A 19,121-nucleotide genomic window follows, 5' to 3' on the forward strand; every position below is an offset into this window, starting at 1 on the left:
AGTCTGGGGCAGAGCTCAGGGGGATCCTCACCTTCCTCTGGAGTCTGTCCCTCTCAGAGCAGCCCGAAGTCTCATTCGTTCCTTGGCTGACTCACACTCACATTCCTAGAAGTTTTCCGGCAAGTGGCTATTTAATTCCACGTGCCCATCTTGTCCTGATGAATAAGAGGCCCAGGGAGACCCAGAGTCAGAGAAATCTTCCCAATGAGCTGCTCTGGAGGTCAGTCAGTCTGGTCTGCATGCCCAGCCCCGGGCCACCTGGGTGGTAGGGAGGTTCCCTTTTCAGGCAGAGACAGAACTCATGGCCTCTGAGGGTGCTGCAGGCTCCGATTCTGTGTTTTGGGGATCGCTGCTGGGCCCAGCGATGTGTTAGATGGTGACAAATGGGAATGCACCCGGGCAGGTCTCCAGGACTGTGAAGACTCTGAAGCCATGTCCTGTGACAAAGGATGGATGGAGCCTCATGGGGACTGGGCCAGGATATCCACGTTTGGGGGTGATTGTGATGGGGAGCAGGGGCCATCCTGACTTTGCTGGGCCCTAGCCAGTAAAACTGGGAGCCTGGAGGAAAGCCGAGGGAGGGAGACACTGTAGGCCAAGGAGGAGCTTCTTCACAGAGAGCTCCATGTGGAATGGGCTTCCCTGTGGAGTGTGAGCTCCCTGTCTGTGTTTGAGAAATGCTGTAGAAGCCATTCACGTCTTGGTCTAGGCTGGATTAGATGGCGGAGGGCTCATTTCACTCTTTTAGATCCCTAATGCCTGGCACCTGGCATACAGCTCTTCAGATGTTTCAGTCATGTCCTCACTTTCCATGACTGCAATATTTTGGCAAAAATACTGGAGTAAATCAGCCATTTCCTTCTCCAACTCCAGATAAGAAAACTGAGATAAATAGGGTGAAATATCTTGCCCAGGGGCATAGCTAGTAAATGTTTAAGGGGGTAGATTTGAACTCAGATCTTCCTGGTTCCAAGCCCAGAGTTCTATGCAATGTGGCACCACCTAGCCAGCATACAATAGACACTTAATAAATGCTTATTGATTGATTTAGTTTTTGGTGTCTTCTGAGGTCATTGATTCTGTGATTCTGTGAAGCTTTGCTATATAGATAAGAACTAAATATGAAACAACAATAACAACAATACTAATACTTAATGGAAATCTATTGGAGTTGTGGTCTTCCTGATTCTAGACTTTCCTGCCAATGATGAACAGATCAAAGTCCATCCCGGCCTACCTTTTTTCAGTCAATCAACATTAGTAAGTGCCTTTTGTGTGCCAGGCGCTGTGCTGCTTTCTGGGGATACCAAAGAGGCAAAACACCATCCCTACCCTCAAGGGGTTCACAATCTAATGGGGGAGTCAACATGCAAATAGAGGCAAAGCTAGCTAGATACAGGATAAGTAGGAAATGATTTAAAAGAGGAAAGCACTGGAATTAGGAGGGGCTGGAGAAGACTTCCTGTAGAAGTTGGAATTGTAATTGGGATTGAAAGGAAATCAGAGAGGTTTGTGGTCAGAGCAGAGGGAGAACATTCCAGGCAGGAGGAACAGCCAGAGAGAAAGCCTGGAATGAAGAGATGGAGAGATGGAGGGTCTTGTTTATGGCCCAGCCAGAGGCCTGTGACACTGGATGGAGAAGTATGTATTGGGAGTAAGGGGCGAGAAGACTGGACCTGTAGGAGGGGGTCTTGCCATGCAGGGCTGGGAGTGTCCAACAGAACACTTTTTATTTGCTCCTGGAGGCAGTGGGGAGTCACTGAAGGAGCAGAGGGGCTGCACGACCAGACCTGAGTTTTAGGAAGATTCTTTAGTGGCTGCATGGAGAATAAATGCAAGTGGGAGAGATTTGGGTCAGGGAGGCCCTCTCATGTCCACCCTACAGCTTGCCACAGGGGAGCAAGCTTGGTTCTTTGTTCTAGTCCACGACACCAAGTTGAAAAGCCCAACGTATTCATGCCACAGACCCGGTTTTGCTTTTGCTTGATTATTGGGGTTGAATTCAGGAATGCTCACTGACATCTTGGTGTTCGCAGGCAATGACGTTGGAAATGATGACATCATCGCAGGGAATGTGAGCAAATTCATTGCCACCCCCCTCGGCTATTTTGGGCCTCCCAAGAAGGGCCATCTGATCTTCGATGCCTGCTTTGAGAGCGGTGAGTCCTTGGAGGCCGTGCCCCCCGCTTCACCCTGCTGCAGGGAGAAGGGCCTTCCCCAGGGGATGAGATGAACGGAGTACTTTTAGAGGATCGCCTGGTCTTTGGAAGATCCATTGCAAAGAAATGATGGGAAAATGCTGAAAAATAATGGCCCAAGTAGGGTATGATTGCCCCTCCCCCCACTAGCTGCTTGAGGGCAGGACCAGTGGCCTGTGCTAAGCACCAGGGATCCAGCCGGGAAAGTCAGCGGGCTGTGCTCACTGGAAGCTGCCATTGTCATGGGGGGAGGCCACGGGGGGGGGGGGGGGGCAACATCGTGGTGGAGGGAGAGGCCCTGACCCGTGGCCTGGCCTGTCTCCAAAGCTGGCCGTGCTGACATGCGGTTTCTGCTGCCGACCCATTTGAGGTGGCCAGCCGTGGTCCGGCCCCGTCTCGGGGGGATGCATGCTGTGGGCCGTGCACTGGGATCAGGGCTGTAGTCTCAGGCAGATAAGGGGGCCCCTTTACTAAGGTCTGCGCGAGACCCTCCAGGGCTGCCTGTTGGCCTAGAAAAGCACCCCTTAGCATTACCTGTGTCTGTTGCCTTTTTACTGATTTTGTTAAAGATTTCCCAGTTACAGGGCACGGCCCGCGTGTCGCCTCTAGTCTGGGGATGCGCCCTTCCAGGTTTTGTGGCTCTGCCTGCTTTTTGATGGGAGGGGCGGCAAGAAGGGTGGACCAGGCCCTCTCCACAGACGCCTGGGGGGCCAGGCGGTCCCGAGGGCCCTTGGCCTCTCCGTCAGGGTCTGAGGGGGTGGGGGGTGCCTGCCTCCTGCCTGGCTGCTTGTTGCCACAGTAGGGGCTTAGTCAGCACTGCTGTATTCAGGAGTTCTACAGGTCAGTCCTGAACCGTGCTTGAGCTGCCCTTGAGAAGGCTGGAGAAGCGAGCCTGGAGCCTGGCTTAGATGGAAGACGGTGACGCTCTCGGGGGTCGGGGGCGGCAGGGGAGGGAAGCGCCCACTTTGTTTTGGACGCTTGGTGGAGATGGGGGTGGAACATCGGCTTGGGCCCGCCCGGGGATCGAGGTGATAACGGCGCCTTGGGAAGCTGAAGGGAGAGAGACAGAAAGGGACCGAGAGTGCGGCCACAGCCTCCTCTGGCCATGGCACCCCTCTAGAGGAGGCCCGTGAAAGTCCCCTGGCTTCACGTTTGGCTAAAGCTGCCCGAGCCCACGGAAGAATGGGGATTGCACCGTGGCCTTCCCGCGGCCTTCAGCTCAGCTCTGACACCCCCAAATAGGGCCCGTTTTTTTGGCAGGTTCTGATCACTGATTGCTGGCAGCTCTGCTAGAGAGCAGAGCAAGGCAGGGACCTGGTTCTTGACCTCCCTGAGCCTCTGAGTGCCGTTCCCAAGGTTCCCCGTCTGGCTGGGCAGGCGTCTCTTCTTTCACCTTTGCCTCACCAGGGCAGGAGCTTCCTGAAGAGCAAGAGACCGCGGAGGGCCTCAGGGCCTGGGCATTGCTTTTGAGTATTTATTGGGTAGGACCGCCTCCTACTCCGAGGCTTGATCCGCCCGTGCCAGCCGTCATCGTGCCCCTTGTACCAGAACCTTGACTCCCCAGGCTCAGATTTTGTCAGCTAGGGGGCTCTGCCTGGATCCGTCACTTCTACACCCCTCCCTTCCCCATTCTCTCCCAATACCAGTGAAGCTAGGGAAGCAAAGGCGACCCCCGTATGGAGAGGAGCGGAAGGCCCTTGGGAGGTGCTAAAAACCCCATGGAATAGGGGCTGCTGGGGCCAAGTGCCGAACCGTACTGCGTATTCACTGCCTCCCCCCCATCCCAGATGTCCCCCAGCTCTTGCGCTTGTCAGAAGAGAGCGGTGGGGAGTCACCGGGGCCAGAACGGCCTCAGCGCCGGCTAGCTGCTCCTTCTCCATGAGGGGGCGCTGCCTAGGGAATCCCAGCCAGCCACTGTCACGTGGCCCTTATGACACCCCTGCTGTGCGCCAGGCACCGTGCTCGCTTCTGGGGACTAGAGGCAAAATACAAGTCTCCCTGGCCGGTGGGAGCCTGCGATCTATGGAGGGAACGTCATGTGCTTACTTAAGAACACCCAGAAATGAGGAAACTTGTTGGGCTGGGAAGGGCTTCTGGTAGAAGGTGGCTCTTGAGCTGAGGTGTAAGGAAAGATGGGCCTCTCGGAGGTGGGGGTGCAAGAGGCGGGGTAGATGGCATCTCCGGTGTTGGGGACAGCCATGCAGGAGGCAGGAGAGGGAGTGTTCCCATCTAACTGTGCTGTGCCCAGAGGAGAAGGACATAAGAAAGCCAGGCCACCCAGAGCTTCCCCGATAAGCAGGGGCGTGTGTATCTGGTGTTAGAGGGCACCCAGAGCTGCTTTAGCCATGGCAGGGTTTGCTCCTGAGGAACAGCCGTTGGCAGCCATGGGGAGGGCGGACTAGAGAGGAGACCCGGAGAGAGGCCCTTCCAGCAGGCCAGCTCAGAGCTGCGGAGTGCAGAGATGGCCACAGAACCAGGGCGTCGCTTTGAGAGAGACAGGGCCTTTTGGCGAGCCTGCCTTGAGAAGTCTGAGGGACATCCATGGAGAAAGAGACACCAAGGCACTACGGGACAGGACGTTCGATCCCTGGTAGGAGCTGAGGCTGGGCGCGTAGCCCGAGCGTCGTGGCGTGACGAGGATCGCGGCATAGTTGGCGTGCTCCTCAGATGTGCACATGACAGCAGTCTGAGAGGGAGAAAGAGCAAGTGCATGTCAGGACCCAGAAAGTTAGGGGTGGGCTTCTGTCTGGAGCACAGGCTGAACCCACAGACGTGAAATTCCAGGCACATGAATGTGGTGTCTTTCACTGGGGTCCAAAGAATCCGCTTCCCATGTATAAGATGAAAGAGAAGTAGGACTTTAAAAAGTCTAGAAATTCGAATTGCCCGAAGGCTCAATGTGAATGAGCAAACCAACAAACCAAGCTAGTCTTGGCTTCCATTGAGAGGGGTCTAGTCTTCGGAAGTACGGAGTTTTTATTGCTTTACTCTGTTCTTATTAGACCTCATTTGGAAGGCTGTAGTCATTTTTTTCCTCCCTATCTTCCTCCCTTCCTCCCTCTCTTTCTTCTTCCCTCCCTCCCTCCCTCTCTTCCTTCCTCCCTTCCTCCCTCCCTCCCTTCCTTCCTCTCTCCCTCCCTCGCTTCCTTCTTTCCTCCCTCCCTTCCTTCCTCCCTCTCTTCCTCCCTCCCTCCCTCTCTCCCTTCTTTCCTCCCACCTTCCTCCCTCTCTCCCTTCTTTCCTCCCTCCCTCTCTTCCTTCCTCCCCTCCTCTCCCCTTCCTTTCTTCCTGCATTTGATTTTTTAGTCTTTAGTCATTTTCAGTCATTTCTGACTCTATGACCCCATTTAGGTTTTCCTGGCAAAGATATGCAGTGGTTTGCCATGTCCTTCTCCAGCTCATTTTTCAGGTGAGGAAGCTTGTCCAGGATCATTCTGCTAGTATCAGAGGAGGCTGGATTTGAACTCCGGTCTTCTTGACTGCAGGCCCAGTGCTCTGTCTGCTGTGCCACCTCACTGTCCCAGGATTTGGCTGCTTGGTCACAAATTGTCCCTCGTTTGGGGGTTTATACTACGGATTGAAGCCTTAGTAGGACATTGAACAACTGAGACTGAAGTGTGTTAGAGGCAGAAATTCGTCCTTTAGCAGTCCTTTATTGTGGCTTCTCTCATCTGGACTGCCAGTAGGGAAAATTAGTGAGTGGCCCAAATGGACGTTTTACAAACCCCATCCATTAAGGTTTCACTCCATGGGAGGGCCCAGCAGGCCTTCACTCAGAGCCTATTAAATTCTATTTTAGACACCTTTCTAGCAGCCTGGGCTATGTTATAAATGGCAAATGAGAACGCATGGTGGGGTCTGTGGGACAGATGCAGGAATAGAAGCAAGAGACAGAAAATGCTCTGAAAGCATCAGAGCCCGGGGACACGAAATGAAGATTGGGAGTCGGGTCCTGTGTTCGAGTCCTGCCCCCCACTGCCTGGCTGGGTGATCCGGGACACATCCCTCAAAGTCTCTGAGCCTGTGTCTGCCTCTTGTGAGATGAGGGAGATTGTCCTTCCTCGGGTGTTGTGACCCAATAGCCCTGCCAAGCTCTGCGTCAACGTGAACCCTTACTTGGCCCGGAGTCTCAGAATGGAGCAGGGCCTTAGAGAGGGCCATCCAGACCCCCTGCCGCCCCCAGAGGAGCCTTCATGGCTGGCCCACTGGGCGGCCTCCCGGGCCGGATCCTGCCTCCACTCAGGCCTTGCAGGCCCACCTCGGCCTGCATCCCTTCTCCTCTCCGGGCGCAAGACGCCTGCGAGGGTCTCCTCTGGCTCTCGGCTGCCCGGCCCTTCCTGCCCCCTTCGATTGAGCCGCCCGCCTGGGCTCGGTGGATCGATTGGCTGTACGTGGGCTTCCTTCTCTCCCCCGCAGCAGCCTTTTCTCAGCGCTGTCCTGTGCCCCCTTCAGGCATGGCCAGGCCCTTCTTCCTCCTGGGGCTCCTCTCTTATTAAGCCTCTGCCCTGGGCCAGGCCCTGAGCTACGCCCTTGGGTTCAGTGGGTGCTCAGGGCCAGCCGACCTGTTTGGGGAGGGCTCAAGCTTGTTCCTTGGGCCAGGGCAGCGCACAGAGGAGGGGACTGTCCCCAGGAGGCTGGCCTGGGTACGAGGAGAGGACCCCTTGCAGGGATCCGGGAGGCTGGCTCGAGGCTCCCTGGCTTCCCAGGGCCTGCATGCTGGCAGCCTCCAACTTTCACCAGAGCAGGGTAGGTTTTCCCTTTTAGGCCCTTAGTCGTGGCTCTGATCCCATCGGAAAGAAGTTTTCTTGGCAGCCCGCTTGGCAGACGAGGGGCCGGATACAAACGGGGTGAAGTGACTCGCCCAGGGTCACCCGGCTAGTATGTGCCTGAGGCCAGATTTGAACTCAGGAAGGTGAGTCTTCCTAGGTGTGTCTCCAAAACGGCACAGAACCTGGGGCTGGTGTGTGCATGTGCACATGTGTGTGCAAGCGTGTGCACACGTGTGTGTGCAGCCGAGTGTAATGATGCAGTGGTCCATCAGACCCGCCCTCCATCACTCACAGATGAATCCCAGGGAATTTCCTCAGGAAACCCTCTGGGCGAGGCAGGACAGAAGGCTCCAAACCAGCCTGCTGGTGTGCTTCTGCCTCGGCTGTTCCTGCCTGTGGACGAGCTAAGCACGACGAAGAGTTCTTCTGGGGGGATTGATTCGGGGTGACTGTCTCCGAGAGGAGAGCAGCAGGGACGCTGCAGGCCACCATCTGAATTCTGTAGACAGCCATTGGACGGAGTGCTACGGGGGAGCTCAGATCCCAGGAGGCTGCAGCCAGCCGCAGCAGAGATCATGGACGGCTTCCAGGTGGAGGAGGCCCTCCCCCCAGTGACCAGCCAAGGAGCAGAGCAAGGTCCAGCCTCTGGGCCTCCCCTCCCTCTCCTCCACATGGATGGAGGGCGCTGGGGCCCAGCCCTGAGCTGTCACTGCCCAGAACCCCCGGGACATGCGAGGAGCATCAGGTCCCAGGCGAGATGCCCAGCTGGCCAGAGGCCGCCTTCCATCCTTCTTGACCTTTTACTCCTCCGGATGAATTTCATGATGTTTTCTAGCCCATAAAGTCATCCTTGGGTCGCTGTGCTGGAGCCCAGGAAGGCAGGTCCTTTGAGGAGTGCTGCCATGCGCAGGACATTGGTTCCGCCTGCCAGGAGCACTTCCCCTTTCTCCAGGCCTTTGGCTCTGTCTTTGGATGAAGCGTGCTCATAGAGTTCTTCCAGGTGTCTTGGCAGGTAGACTCTCAAGTACTTATACTGTCTGTAGTTATTGCAAATGGAATTTTTCTTTCTTTTTCTTCAAGCTGGATTTTGTTAGTAATTATAGAAATTCTGATAATTTATATGGGCTTATTTTATATCTTGATATTTGCTGAAACCGTTAATTGAGTTAGCTTTTTTATTTGACTCTGGAGTTCTCCAGACTGTCACATCCTCTGCAAAAATGATCGTTTTGTCACCTCATCACCTTTGCTTCCTCTTTCTATTTCTTTTTATTGCTATAGCTAGCATTTCTATTACAATATTGAATAGTGCTGGTGATAATGGGCCTCCTGGCTTCCCCCCATCACATGAGAAAGGCTTCTACGTTACTCCCATTACAGATAATGCTGGCTCTTGGTTTTCGGTAGCTACGACTCATTTAGGGAATTCCTGTGCTGTCTTCATTTTTAACAGGAATGAAATTTTATTTTGCCAGAAGTTTTTCTCATATTTATTGAAATAATCCTATGCTTTTTGTTGTTTTTGTTAGTAATCTGTTCAATTATGCTTATAGTTTTCCTAATAAAGGACAAGCTCTGTATTTCTGTTAGAAATCTAGTCTAGTGATAGTGTATGAACTTTCTGATATATTGTTGTAGCCTCATAGTTAACATTTAATTTAACAATTCTGTATCGGTATTCATTAAGGATATTGGTCTATGGTTTTCTTTCTTAGTTTTGACTCTAGTACAGGCATCAAGATCCTATTTATGTCATAAAAGGAACTTGGCAGGACCCTTTATTTTTTTCAAAGACTTTTTGTAATATTGGAATAAATTATTCTTTAAATGTTTGGTAAAATTTGTTTGTAAATCTGCTTTTTCTTTGGAAATTAATTTATGGCTTATTCATTTTCTTTTTTACTATGATTACTGTGTATGTCCTTTCTTCCTGGTCTATTAATCTGAGCAATTTATGTTTTTGTAAATATTTCTTTTAGATTTTCAATTTTGTTGGCATATAATTATATGTAATACCTTCAAATAATTGTGTTTATTTTCTTCTTCATTGGTTGTGAATTCATTTAAAAAATTTAACTACTAGAAATTTGTTTTTCTTATTTTTTGAAAAACTCAAACTAGCTAATAGTTTCTTATCTATTAAATTTTTCACAACGCTCATTTCTATTTTTTTTAAACATTATTTTTTTATTTGGTCAATTTCAAACATTATTCCTTGGCTACAAAAACCATTTCCTACTCAGAGGAAAATTCATATCCTTGAGTTCATATATTAACAAATTAGGGAGGGCAGAGATCAATGAATTGGAAATGCAAATCAAAAAACGTGAAAGTGAACAAATTAAAATCCCCCAGAAGAAAACCAAACTAGAGGTCCTAAAAATTAAGGGAGAAATTAATAAAATTGAAAGTGATACAACTATTAAACTAATAAACAAGACTGGAAGCTGGTGCTTTGAAAAAAGACAAAATAGACAAAGTACTGGTCAATCTAATTAAAAATAGGAAAGAGGAAAGGCAAATTAACAGCATCAAAGATGAAAAGGAGGACCTCACCTCCAATGAAGAGGAAATTAAGGCAATCATTAAAAACTACTTTGCTCAATTATATGGCAATAAATATACCAACCTAGGTGATATGGATGAATATTTACAAAAATATAAATTGCCTAGACTAACAGAAGAAGAAATAGAATTCTTAAATAATCCCATATCAGAAAATGAAATCCAACAGGCCATCAAAGAACTCCCTCAGAAAAAAATACCCAGGGCCTGATGGATTCAAAAATGAATTCTATCAAACATTCAAAGAACAGCTAATCCCAATACTATACAAACTATTTGACATAATAAGCAAAGAGGGAGTTCTACCTAATTCCTTTTATGACACAAACATAGTACTGATCCAAAGCCAGGCAGGTCAAAAATGAAGAAAGAAAACTATAGACCAATCTCCCTAATGAATATAGATGCAAAAATCTTAAATAGGATACTAGCAAAAAGATTCCAGCAAGTGATCAGGAGAATCATTCACTCTGATGAAGTAGGATTTATACCAGGAATGCAGGGCTGGTTCAATATTAGGAAAACCATCCACATAATTGACCATATCAACAAACGGACAAAAATCACATGATTATCTCAATAGATGCAGGAAAAGCCTTTGATAAAATAAACACGCATTCCTACTAAAAACACTAGAAAGCATAGGAATAGAAGGGTCATTCCTAAAAATAATAAACAGTATATATCTAAAACCATCAACTAACATCATCTGCAAAGGGGATAAACTAGATGCGTTCCCAATAAGATCAGGAGTGAAACAAGGATGCCCATTATCACCTCTATTAATTAACATTGTACCAGAAACACTAGCAGTAGCAATTAGAGAAGAAAAAGAAATTGAAGGCATCAAAATAGGCAAGGAGGAGACCAACCTATCGCTCTTGGCGGATGATATGATGGTCTACTTAAAGAATCCTAGAGAATCAACCAAAAAGCTAGTTGAAATAATCAACAACTTTAGCAAAGTTGCAGGTTATAAAATAAACCCACATAAGTCATCAGCATTTCTAAATATTTCCAACACAGCTCAGTGGCAAGAATTAGAAAGAGAAATCCCATTAAAAATCACCTTAGACAAAATAAAATACTTAAGAATCTATCTGCCGAGACAAACACAGGAACTATATGAACACAACTACAAAACACTCTCCACGCAACTAAAACTCGACTTGAGCAATTGGAAAAATATTAACTGCTCATGGGTAGGACGAGCCAATATAATAAAAATGACCATCCTACCCAAGCTTATTTATCTATTTAGTGCTATACCCATTGAACTTCCAAAAACTTTTTTTACTGACATAGAAAAAACCATAACAAAGTTCATTTGGAAAAACAAAGTGTCAAGGATATCCAGGGAAATAAAGAAAAAAATACAAAGGCAGGTGGCCTTGAAGTCCCAGATATCAAACTCTATTATAAAGCAGTGGTCATCAAGACAATTTGGTACTGGCTAAGAGACAGAAAGGAGGATCAGTGGAATAGACTTGGGGTAAGTGACCCCAGTAAGACAGTATATGACAAACCCAAAGAACCCAGCTTCTGGGACAAAACCCCACTATTTGACAAAAACTGCTGGGAAAACTGAAAGATAGTGTGGGAGAGATTAGGTTTGTATGAACACCTCACACCCTACACCAAGATAAATTCAGAATGGATGAATGACTTGAACATAAAGATGGAAACCAAAAGTAAATTAGGTGAACACAGAATAATATACATGTCAGACCTTTGGGAAGGGAAAGACTTTAAAACCAAGCAAGACATAGAAAGAGTAACAAAATGTAAAATAAACAATTTTGATTATATCAAATTAAAAAGATTTTGTACAAACAAAAACAATGTAACCAAATTGAGAAGGGAAACAACAAATTGGGAAACAATTTTCATAATAATATCCTCTGACAAAGGTCTAATTACTCAAATTTATAAAGAGCTAAATCAATTGTACAAAAAATCAAGCCATTCTCCAATTGATAAATGGTCAAGGGACATGAACAGGCAGTTTTCATCCAAAGAAATCAATACTATTAATAAACACATAAAAAAGTGCTCTAAATCTCTAATAATCAGAGAGATGCAAATCAAAACAAATCTGAGGTATCACCTCACATCTAGCAGATTGGCTAATATGACAGCAAAGGAAAGTAATGAATACTGGAGGGGATGTGGTAAAGTTGGGACATTAACACATTGCTGGTGTAGTTGTGAATTGATCCAACCATTCTGGAGGGCAATTTGGAACTATGCCCAAAGGGTGATAAAAGAATGTCTGCCCTTTGATCCAGCCATAGCACTGCTGGGTTTGTACCCCAAAGAGATAAAAGGAAAAAGACTTGTACAAGAATATTCATAGCTGCACCTTTTGCAAAGGAGCAACTTCTCCCCTTTCTCTCTCCTCTCTATCTTTCTCCTTGAGGCCTGGCCCTTCGGTCAGGCCTTCCTGTCTCTCTCTCTTTTCCAATGCTAATACCTAGCGTTATCTACCTCCTTTAGTTTCCAATCTCCTTTCCTACTGAGCTAGCATTATCCTCTGGCCAGTGCAGTGTTAAATTGAGATCATTGGATGGAATAGCCTAAATATTAACGTCCAGTGGTCCGAGCAGGCTGTGGCTCCCGAATATTAATAATTGATTACTGACTCGTTTATTTACATCTTTAAAGCCGGCTCGTTCACGCCCTTCGCGGGATCCAAAACTTCTATCCTGTTTCTATTCTCCCTCCTTAAAACCTCTCGCGGGCCGGGAGGTTTTAGTTTGAATCAAGGACACATGTGATACCCAGTGGAATTGTGCGTTGACTAAGGGAGGGGTGGTGGGAGGGGGGGAAGGAAAAGAAAAGGATCTTTTTTCCAAGGAATATTGTTTGAAAATGACCAAATAAAATAATGTTTAAATTAGAAAAAAAACACAACCTTTCCTATTCCTCCCTCCCCTCCCGCCACCCCTCCCATAGCCAAAGTGCAATTCCACTGAGTATTACATGTGTCCTTAATCCGAACCCATTTCCATGTTGTTGGTATTAGCACTAGAATGTTCATTTAGAGTCTACATCCCCAATCATATCCCTTCAATCCATGTAGTCAAGCAGTTGTTATTCTTCGGTGTTTTTACTCCCACAGGTTTTCCTCTGCATGTGGATAGTGATTTTTCTCCTAGATCCCTCCAGTTTGTTCATGATCACTGCATTGTCACTAATGGATAAGACCATTACATTAGATTATACCACAGTGTATCAGTCTCTGTGTACAATGTTCTCCTGGTTCTGCTGCTCTCACTCTGCATCACTTCCTGGAGATTGTCCCAGTCCCCATGGAATCCTTCCAGTTCATTATTCCTTTGAGCATAATAGTATTCCATCACCAACAGATACCACAATGTGTTCAGACATTCCTCAATTGAAGGGCATCCCCTCATTTTCCAATTTTTTGCCACCACAAAGAGTGCAGCTATGAATATTCCTGTACAAGTCTTGTTCTTTATTATCTCTTTGGAGTACAAATCCATCAGTGCTATGGCTGGATCAAAGGGCAGACAGTCTTTTAGCACCCTTTGGGCATAGTTCCAAATTGCCCTTCAGAATGGTTGGATCAATTCACAACTACACCAGCAATGTGTTAATGGCCCAACTTTACTACATCCCATCCAACATTTATTACTTTCCTTTGCTGTCATGTTAGCCAATCTGCTAGGTGTGAGGTGATACCTCAGAGTTTTTTTGATTTGTATTTCTCTGATTATGAGATTTAGAACACTTTTTTCATGTGCTTATTAATAGTTTTGATTTCATTAACTGAAAATTGCCTGTTCATGTCCCTTGACCATTTATCAATTGGAGAATGGCTTGATTTTTTTGTACAAATTGATTTAGCTCTTTGTAAATTTGAGTAATTTGTCAGAGGTTTTTGCTATGAAGATTGTTTCCCAGTTTGTTGCTTCCCTTCTAATTTTGAATATATTAGTTTTGTTTGCACAAAACCTTTTTAATTTGATATAATCAAAATGATTGATTTTACATTTTGTGATTTTTTTCCAGCTCTTGCTTGGTTTTAAAATCTTTCCTTTCCCAAAGATCTGACAAGTATACTATTCTGTGTTCACCTAATTTACTTATAGTTTCCTTCTTTATATTCAGGTCATTCACCCATTCTGAGTTTATCTTGGTGTAGGGTGTGAGGTGTTGATCCAAACCTAATCTCTCCCACACTGTCTTCCAAATTTCCCAGCAGTTTTTTACCAGATAGTGGGTTTTGGTTCCTAAAACTGGAATTTTTGGGCTTATTATTTGGGCTTTTGCTGAGGTCATTTACCCCAAGTCTATTCCACTGATTCACCATTCTGTTTCTTAGCCAGTACCAAATTGTTTTGATGACTACTGCTTTCTAGTATAATTTGAGATCTGGGACTACAAGTCCTCCTTCCTTTGCATTTTTTTCATGATTTCCCTGGATATCCTTGATCTTTTGTTCTTCCAAATGAACTTTGTTACGTTTTTTCTAATTCAGTAAAGAAGTTTTTTGGTAGTTCAATGGGTATGGCACTAAATAAGTAAATAAGTTTGGGTAGGATTGTCATTTTTATGAGCAATCAATGTTTTTCCAATTGTTTAGATCTAGTTTTAATTGTGTGGAGTGTTTTGTACTTGTGTTCATATAGTTCCTGTGTTTGCCTTGGTAGATAGATTCCTAAGTATTTTATATTGTCTAGGGTGATTTTAAATGGAATTTCTCTTTCTAATTCTTGCTGTTGAAATGGGTTGGAGATATATAGAAATGCTGATGACTTATGTGGGTTTATTTTATAACCTGCAACTTTGCTAAAGTTGTTGATTATTTCAACTAGCTTTTTGGTTGATTCTCTAGGATTCTTTAAGTAGACCACCATATCATCCGCAAAGAGCGATAGGTTGGTCTCCTCCTTGCCTATTTTGATGCCTTCAATTTCTTTTTCTTCTCTAATTGCTACTGCTAGTGTTTCTAGTACAATGTTAAATAATAGAGGTGATAATGGGTATCCTTGTTTCACTCCTGATCATATTGGGAATGCATCTAGTTTACCACTTTGCAGATGATGTTTGCTGATGATTTTAGATAGATACTGTTTATTAGTTTTAGGAAAGGCCCTTCTATTCTTATACTTTCTCGTGTTTTCAATAGGAATGCGTGTTTATTTTATCAAAGGCTTTTTCTGCATGTATTGAGATAATCATGTGATTTTTGTCAGTTTGCTTGTCAATATGGTCAATTATGTGGATGGTTTTCCTAATGTTGAACAATCCTTGCATTTTTCTGGTATGAATCCTACCTGGTTATAGTGAATAACCCTTGTGATGTCTTGCTGGAGTCCTTTTGCTAGTATCCCATTTAAGATTTTTGCATCTATATTCATTAAGGAGATTGCTCTATAGTTTTCTTTCCCCATTTTTTACTTGCCTTGCTTTGTGATCAGTACCATATTTGCATTGTAAAATAAATTTGGTAGAACTCTTCTTTACTTATTATGTCAAATAGTTTGTATAATATTGGGATTAGTTGTTCTTTAAAAGTTTGATAGAATTTATTTTTGAATCCATCTGGACCTGGGGAATTTTTCTTAGGGAGTTCTTTGATGGCTTGTTCTATTTCTTTTTCTGATATGAGGTTGTTTAGGTAATCTATTTCTTCCTCTGTTAGTCTGGGCAATTTATATTTTTGTAGGTATTCATCCATATCACCTAGATTGCCATATTTGTTGCCATATAATTGGGCATAATAGTTTTTAATGATTGTCTTAATTTCCTCTTCATTAGAGGTGAGGTCTCCGTTTTCATCTTTGATACTGTCAATTTGGTTTTCTTTTTTCCTTTTTTTAATTAGCCTGACTAGTACTTTGTCTATTTTATTTGTTTTTTCAAAGTACCAGCTTCTAGTCTTATTCATTAAATCAATAGTTCTTTGACTTTCAATTTTATTAATTTCTCCTTTGATTTTTTTTTAATATTATTTTATTTGGTCATTTTCATACATTATTCACTGGAAACAAAGATCGTTTTCTTTTCCTCCCCTCCCCTTCCCCCCCCCCCCCCGCCTTTCCCTCTCCCATAGCCGACGCATGATTCCACTGGTTATCACATGTGTTCTTGACTCGAACCCATTTCCCTGTTGTTGGAGTTTGCATTATAGTGTTCATTTAGAGTCTCTCCTCAGTCTTATCTCCTCCAACCCTGTAGTCAAGCAGTTGCTTTTCAGCGGTGTTTTTACTCCCACAGTTTATCCTCTGCTTGTGGGTAGTATTTTTTTTTAGATCCCTGCAGATTGTTCAGGGAAATTGCATTGATACTAATGGAGAAGTCCATCACCTTCGGTTGTACCACAATGTATCAGTCTCTGTGTATAATGTTTTCCTGGTTTTGCTCCTTTCGCTCTGCATCACTTCCTGGAGGTTGTTCCAGTCTCCATGGAATTCCTCCACTTTATTATTCCTTTTAGCACAATAGTATTCCATCACCAACATATACCACAATTTGTTCAGCCATTCCCCAATTGAAGGGCATCCCCTAATTTTCCAATTTTTGGCCACCACAAAGAGCGCAGCTATGAATATTTTTGTACAAGTCTTTTTGTCCATTATCTCTTTGGGGTACAAGCCCAGCAGTGCTATGGCTGGATCAAAGGGCAGACAGTCTTTTATCGCCCTTTGGACATAGTTCCAAATTGCCCTCCAGAATGGTTGGATCAATTCACAACTCCACCAGCAATGAATTAATGTCCCCACTTTGCCACATCCCCTCCAGCATTCATTACTTTGCATAGCTGTCATGTTAGCCAATCTGCTAGGTGTGAAGTGATACCTCAGAGTTGTTTTGATTTGCATCTCTCTGATTATAAGAGATGTAGAGCACTTTTTCATGTGCTTATTAATAGTTTTGATTTCTTTGGCTGAGAATTGCCTTTTCATGTCCCTTGCCCATTTATCAATTGGAGAATGGCTTGATTTTTTTGTACAATTGATTTAGTTCTTTATAAATTTTAGTAATTAAACCTTTGTCAGAGGTTTTTATGAAGATTGTTTCCCAATTTGTTGCTACCCTTCTGATTTTGGTTACATTCGTTTTGTTTGTACAAAAACTTTTTAATTTGATGTAATCCAGATTATTTATTTTGCATTTTGTAACTCTTTCTAATTCTTCCTTGGTTTTGAAGTATTTCCCTTCCCAAAGGTCTGACATGTATACTATTCTGTGTTCGCCTAATTTTCTTATAGTTTCCTTCTTTATGTTCAAGTCATTCACCCATTTTGAATTTATCTTGGTGTAGGGTGTGAGGTGTTGATCTAAGCCTAATCTTTCCCACACTGTCCTCCAATTTTCCCAGCAGTTTTTATGAAATAGTGCATTTTTGTCCCAAAAGCTGGGATCTTTGGGTTTGTCATATACTGTCTTGCTGAGGTTGCTTGCCCCCAGTCTATTCCACTGATCCTCCTTTCTGTCTCTTAGCCAGTACCAAATTGTTTTGATGACCGCTGCTTTGTAATATAGTCTGAGATCTGGGACTGCAAGACCCCCTTCCTTTGTATTTTTTTTCATTATTTCCCTGGATATCCTTGATCTTTTGTTCTTCCAAATGAACTTTGTTATGGTTTTTTCTAAATCAGTAAAAAAAATTTTTTGGAAGTTCCATTGGTATGGCACTAAATAGATAGATGAGTTTGGGTAGGATGGTCATTTTTATTATATTGGCTCGTCCTACCCATGAGCAGTTAATGTTCTTCCAATTGTTCAAGTCTAGTTTTAGTTGTGTGGAAAGTGTTTTGTAGTTGTGTTCATATAGATCCTGTGTTTGTCTCGGGAGATAGATTCCTAAGTATTTTATTTTGTCTTGGGTAATTTTGAATGGGATTTCTCTTTCTAGTTCTTGCTGCTGAGCTGTGTTGGAATTATATAGAAATGCTGATGACTTATGTGGGTTTATTTTGTATCCTGCAACTTTGCTAAAGTTGTTGATTATTTCAATTAGCTTTTTGGTTGAGTCTCTAGGATTCTTTAAGTAGACCATCATGTCATCTGCAAAGAGTGATAATTTGGTCTCCTCCTTGCCTATTTTGATGCCTTCAATTTCTTTTTCTTCTCTAATTGCTACTGCTAGTGTTTCTAATACAATGTCAAATAATAGAGGTGATAATGGGCATCCTTGTTTCACTCCTGATCTTAATGGGAATGGATTTAGTTTATCCCCATTGCAGATGATATTAGCTGATGGTTTTAGATATATACTGTTTATTATTTTTAGGAATGACCCTTCTATTCCTATGCTTCCTAGTGTTTTTAATAGGAATGGGTGTTGTATTTTATCAAAGGCTTTTTCTGCATCTATTGAGATAATCATGTGGTTCTTGTTGGTTTGCTTGTTGATGTGGTCAATTATGTGGATAGTTTTCCTAATGTTGAACCAGCCCTGCATCCCTGGTATAAATCCTACTTGATCATGGTGGATGACCCTTCTAATCACTTGCTGGAGTCTTTTTGCTAGTATCCTATTTAAGATTTTTGCATCTATATTCATTAGGGAGATTGGTCTATAATTTTCTTTCTCTGTTTTTGGCCTGCCTGGTTTTGGAATCAGTACCATGCTTGTGTCATAAAAGGAGTTTGGTAGGACTCCCTCTTTGCTTATTATGTCAAATAGTTTGTATAGTATTGGGATTAACTGTTCTCTGAATGTTTGATAGAATTCGCTGGTGAATCCATCAGGCCCTGGGGATTTTTTCTTAGGAAGTTCTTTGATGGCCTGTTGGATTTCTTTTTCTGATATGGGATTATTTAAGAAAACTATTTCTTCTTCTGTTAGTCTAGGCAATTTATATTTTTGTAAATATTCATCCATATCACCTAGATTGGTATATTTATTGCCATATAGTTGGGCAAAGTAGTTTTTAATGATTGCCTTAATTTCCTCTTCATTTGAGGTGAGATCCCCCTTTTCATCCTTGATGCTATTAATTTGCCTTTCTTCTTTCCTTTTTTTAATTAAATTAACCAGTACTTTGTCTATTTTGTCTGTTTTTTCAAAGTACCAGCTTCTAGTCTTGTTTATTAGCTCAATAGTTCTGTCACTTTCTATTTTATTAATTTCTCCCTTAATTTTTAGGATCTCTAGTATGGTTTTCTTCTGGGGGTTTTTAATTTGTTCATTCTCAAGTTTTTTTATTTGCATTTCCAATTCCTTGGTCTCTGTCCTCCCTAATTTGTTAATATATGCACTCAGGGATATGAATTTTCCTCTAAGTACTGCCTTGGCTGCATCCCATAAGGTTTGAAAGGATGTTTCGCCGTTGTCATTTTCTTCAACGAAATGGTTAATTGTTTCTATGATTTCTTCTCTAACTATCCGATTTTGGAGTATCATGTTATTTAATTTCCAATTAATTTTTGATTTGGGTCTCCATGTACCCTTGCCGATCAATATTTTAATTGCCTTGTGATCTGAAAAGGCTGCAGTTAATATTTCTGCTTTTCTGCATTTGAGTGCCATGTTTCTATGACCTAGTGTATGATCTATTTTTGTGAATGTGCCATGTGGTGCTGAAAAGAAGGTGTATTCTTTTTTGTCCCT

General features: G+C 43.8%; 1 protein-coding gene across 1 annotated transcript in view; it reads left to right on the top strand.

Annotated features, from left to right (window-relative positions):
- AGBL4 (AGBL carboxypeptidase 4) overlaps nucleotides 1–19,121 on the top strand; it is an 867,059-nt gene that overhangs the window by 87,357 nt on the left and 760,581 nt on the right. Inside the window, 1 exon segment of the mRNA XM_056815178.1 lies at nucleotides 2,037–2,159. Coding sequence (XP_056671156.1) covers nucleotides 2,037–2,159 — 123 coding nt within the window.

This window comes from Monodelphis domestica, chromosome 2 (genome assembly GCF_027887165.1).
Source record: "Monodelphis domestica isolate mMonDom1 chromosome 2, mMonDom1.pri, whole genome shotgun sequence".
In the NCBI taxonomy this organism is placed as follows: domain Eukaryota; kingdom Metazoa; phylum Chordata; class Mammalia; order Didelphimorphia; family Didelphidae; genus Monodelphis; species Monodelphis domestica.